This window comes from Caretta caretta, chromosome 28 (genome assembly GCF_965140235.1).
Source record: "Caretta caretta isolate rCarCar2 chromosome 28, rCarCar1.hap1, whole genome shotgun sequence".
Lineage (NCBI taxonomy): Eukaryota > Metazoa > Chordata > Testudines > Cheloniidae > Caretta > Caretta caretta.
The window spans coordinates 11385486-11389962 of NC_134233.1; the positions used below are offsets into that span (position 1 = coordinate 11385486).

General features: G+C 47.2%; 1 protein-coding gene across 1 annotated transcript; it reads right to left on the reverse strand.

Annotated features, from left to right (window-relative positions):
- Positions 1–2122: 2122 nt before the first annotated feature.
- On the reverse strand, positions 2123–4132 carry LOC142070288 (uncharacterized). The gene has a single exon (XM_075123866.1). The coding sequence runs from the start codon at positions 4015–4017 to the stop codon at positions 3028–3030; it is 990 nt and encodes a 329-aa protein (XP_074979967.1). The 5' UTR covers positions 4018–4132; the 3' UTR covers positions 2123–3027.
- Positions 4133–4477: the final 345 nt, after the last annotated feature.

Below are 4477 nucleotides of genomic sequence, written 5' to 3' on the forward strand. Positions count from 1 at the left end.
TGACTCTCATACATATTTTTTCTCCAGCTGCTAGGTAGATTCTTGCCGTGATGCTGGGGTTAGTTAGCCCCCAATATGGAGCAGCAGTTTGCCTCCTGCACCTTGTGGTAGGCATGTCACAGCTCCTTCACTTTCACCCCGCACGGCAGTGTGTCCCTGTCATGGCCCCTTTCTATCATGCATCACGAAATCTGCGTGCGCACCTCGGGAGTTACACCGCAGAAAGCTGCTTTCCTGTGCAGAAACTTGCCCGTGTAGACAAGGCCGCAGAGGGCTTCCATAAGAACGCACGACAGGTCATAGACTGGGTCAGACCAATGGTCCGTCAAGCCCAGTGTGCTACCTGAGAGCGACCAGTGCCGGATGCATTGGAGGGAAAGAACAGAACAGGCTTGTTGACCTGCAAGGTGAGGGTCTTTCACCTTTATATTTAACTTCATTGTTGTCAATTCCTACTTATCCTATATCTAACTACCCCTCCTCTGACGTCTCTAGGCAAATCAGGTGTGAACCACTCCTTTGACACAGACGTGTCCCAATCCAGCTGAATTGAGGCAGAATTTGGGCCAATGTCAGTTTGGAAAAGGCCTGCTTCACCCAGCAGGTTTCTCAAAGTATCCGCTGCTGTGAACCGCATGTCGTCTGGATGTGCGAACTCCAAAGATAGCAAACATGAAAAAAAAAATGCAAAGCCGGTTCTGAGGTTTCCAGAGCCAGGCCTGAGGGTTAAAGAGCTGTGCTCAAAAGGACAAGGGTCTCAGCAGCTATAAAAAGAACTAGTTGCAAAAACAAAACAAAAATTACATGGAAAAAAAACAACCAAACAACAACCACCCAGAAAAGCTCCTATCACTCGCCCATCACCATTGTAGATCTTGACATCTCCTGCCTAATGTGACATCTTTGCTTTGCGAACAAGAGCCCTGGGGAACTCCTGCGAACTCCAAAGATAGCAAACATGAAAAAAAAAACGCAAAGCCGGTTCTGAGGTTTCCAGAGCCAGGCCTGAGGGTTAAGGAGCTGTGCTCAAAAGGACAAGGGTCTCAGCAGCTATAAAAAGAACTAGTTGCAAAAACAAAACAAAAATTACATGGAAAAAAAACAACTAAACAACAACCACCCAGAAAAGCTCCCATCACTCGCCCATCACCATTGTAGATCTTGACATCTCCTGCCTAATGTGACATCTTTGCTTTGCGAACAAGAGCCCTGGGGAACTCTCTGGCTCACCTGTGTGGGTGGAAGGGGTCTCACACTACGTGGGAAGGCTGCATCACGAGAAAAACCACCTGTGCTCTACTTTCACACTTTCTAATCTTTCAGAGTAGCAGGCGGCGGAAAAGTGAGACACATGCATTAGACTCAAGAGCAAAACTAAGAGACCAAACCACAGACTCTGGACTCAGCATTCATGTATCCTGCAGTCTGAACTTGGAATCTGTTACATTCCCTCATTGGCTACCATCATTTAACCAACACGGAAGTGCTTCTTGTCCAGCAAGGCAGCCAGTTTGGGACCCATAGGCATGGCATGGCTCTGAAGGAATCAGCTGTTTCTCTCTGTGCTTCAGGAAACTTGGGATCCAAATGGTAAAAGACAGTTGTTCCCAGTTTCATCATGGCATCCTTTAGAAGTGTGAGCAATTCTAAAAGCAGTTTACCTTGGCCACAGGTCACCATAGCGTCCATCTCTGGGGTGAAAATCAACCACTCGTACCTCTCATTTCTACCTGAGTTCTTGTCAAATCTTTGACCTTAGTTGTAGCAATTTTACACGGCTCTGGCGTAGAATTCTTCACCAACCACACAACATACCAGTAGCGATACTGAGGTAGAACTCCCCCAAATATGCCCTTTTGTTTCTTTAATCTGGTGGCACAGATTTAAATAAGGGACTAAATTCAGGTGCGGCTTAGAATCCCTCTAAGACACCAAATGTCAGGTATCTACTCAAAATGGGTGTCTTTCTGCAGCTCTATCACATTCCTCATGGATGTCATTTCCTACACATTTACAGCATCTCCCAGGAGTGAGCTGAACAGAAATGTCACTTCCATTTTTCCCATCTCTACCTAGGAAGGGATTGCATTTCCCAAATAAGAGGCAACATGCACCTGATTAGGAAGGGAAGATCTTCAGGAGCAACCTCCTGCAGGGCATGGGCCACAACTGCTTTGGGAGGCAAATGAATGGGTCTTTTGCTTAGTTCCAAATCCTTTACTAGAGAATCCTCTTCCCAGCCCCTTCGGGAAATATTGACCTTACCAATTGAAGAACAGGGGGATAGAGATGGTGATGGAGAATCCCTCTGATTTACCCTATGTTCTTCTGTTGTTACAGAGGGGAAAAGACATTTTTCCCTATCCCTTCCCTATTCCTGCTCTTTGTTATACTTCAATATATTTTAAGGGAGGAAAACGGGAGTAAAAATATCTGCCTTCAGGAAAACCTGAAGCAACAGCGCTCTGATGAACTGTGACAACTGGGAATGAAACAATATGATCCTGGTGGGGGAACTTGATGACTAACAATGGTTTTTAAATGGGGGAACAGTATAACTGTGATGCTCAGGCTTTGTTTAGACTAGGACATGTGATGGAGTTTAGGTCAGGTCAAGGGGGGGAAAGCTAATGCCAACCACGGCACCTCGGCTGCATCTGCACGACAACTGTAATTGTCTTTTAACACCAAGATCACTAACTTGAGCAGCCAACGCCATGTACAGTCCTAGTGGATGTAAGGCACGGGTAGTTTTTGCCTCAGTGTAGCTTGTTGGGAACAAACCTCTCTCCCCCACCTGGAGCTGATGAACATTCCTGGCTGGAGGGACACACGCTCCTTTGACCCAAAAGGAAAGGAGTTGATAGAAAACATCACAGGACTGACCCCAAAGAAGGGTGAGCTGCAAAAGGCAGGAGCAGGCAACTCATCTGGGGGAGCTGAGTAACCACGGTGAAGATGGGGCACAGATCACTAAGTGGGAATTAGCAAATGTGATTTAAAAGAAAAAAATACCTTTGGCCAGCCCTAGTTAAGGCATTTGTTACAGATGACTCCTATGTGGATTTTCTGATGTCTAATAAGGGTTGAGCGCTGATTGAAGCTTCTCCCACACTCAGAGCATCCATAAGGCTTCTCACCTGTGTGGATTCTTCTATGTGTGGTCAGTACAGAGCTCCGATTAAAGCTTTTCCCACACTCAGAGCATATGTAGGGCCTCTCTCCTGTGTGGATTCGCTGATGTGTGATAAGGTGTGAGCTCTGCTTGAAGTGTTTGCCACACTCACGGCATCCATAAGGTTTCTCACCCGTATGGATTCTTCTATGTGTGGTCAGTACAGAGCTCCGATTAAAGCTTTTCCCGCACTCAGAGCACATGTAGGGGGTCTCTCCTGTGTGGATTCGCTGATGTGAGAGGAGGGATGAACTGTCAATGAAGTGCTTCCCACAGTCAGGGCATCCATAAGGTTTCTCACCCGTGTGGATTTTCCGATGTGTAATTAGGTGTGAGCTCTGCTTGAAGTGTTTCCCACACTCAGGGCATCCATAAGGTTTCTCACCCGTGTGGATTTTCCGATGTGTAATAAGGTCTGAGCTCTGCTTGAAGTGTTTCCCACACTCAGGGCAGCCATAAGGTTTCTCATCTATGTGGATTCTCTTATGTGCAATGAGATGCGAGCTCTGCCTGAAGGATTTCCCACACACACAGCATGCGTAAGGTTTCTCACCCGTGTGGATTCTCTGATGTCTGAGAAGGTCCGAGCTCCCTTTGAAGCTTTTCCCACACTCGAGGCATGTGTAGCGTGTTCCTTCCAAGTTCATTCTCTCACGTGTAATAAGGTCTGACTGGCTACCGAAGTTTTCCTCTGGCCTCTGCTGACTCTCACAGGCTTTTGTTTTTTCTGGGCGTGCACAGCTCCCAGAATCATTCCCTTTGGACCTTCCTGACAACATCCCATGGGCTTCTACTCGCTCAGCATCTTCCTGCTGGGGTTCCTCCTCATTTTCACTCACCATCCCAAAACCTGACGGGAGACCGAGAGAATCCAGACGTAAGTCTCTGCCTGCGCCAGAGAGAAAGGAAATCTCAGAGAGAAGAACGGAAAAAGGGATGAAGGAACGAAAACGTGTACAGGACAGATCAAACCTATCAGGAGCTGATTTTCCCTTAAACCTTCCCCAGAGGAGAGAAAGGAAGGGATCAGTTCTGGGTCCGTATCTCAGAAGAAATCTCAGGGGACAGCGAGATTGGGGAGGGACCTGCTGCCAGTTGTCAGTCAGGATAGGTGGGAAGCCATGAGTGACCTCTGCCTAACGATTCCACATCTGCAGGGAACAATCCTGAACTTGGAGAGCTCACAAGATCTTTGTAGGGCATCCCAAATGTTTCCTGTATTCACCGACAGTTTTGGGGTTGGTTTAACCAATGCCTCACCTATGCAGGCAGCTCTCGGGAGCACTTTTTTCTTAGAGCCAT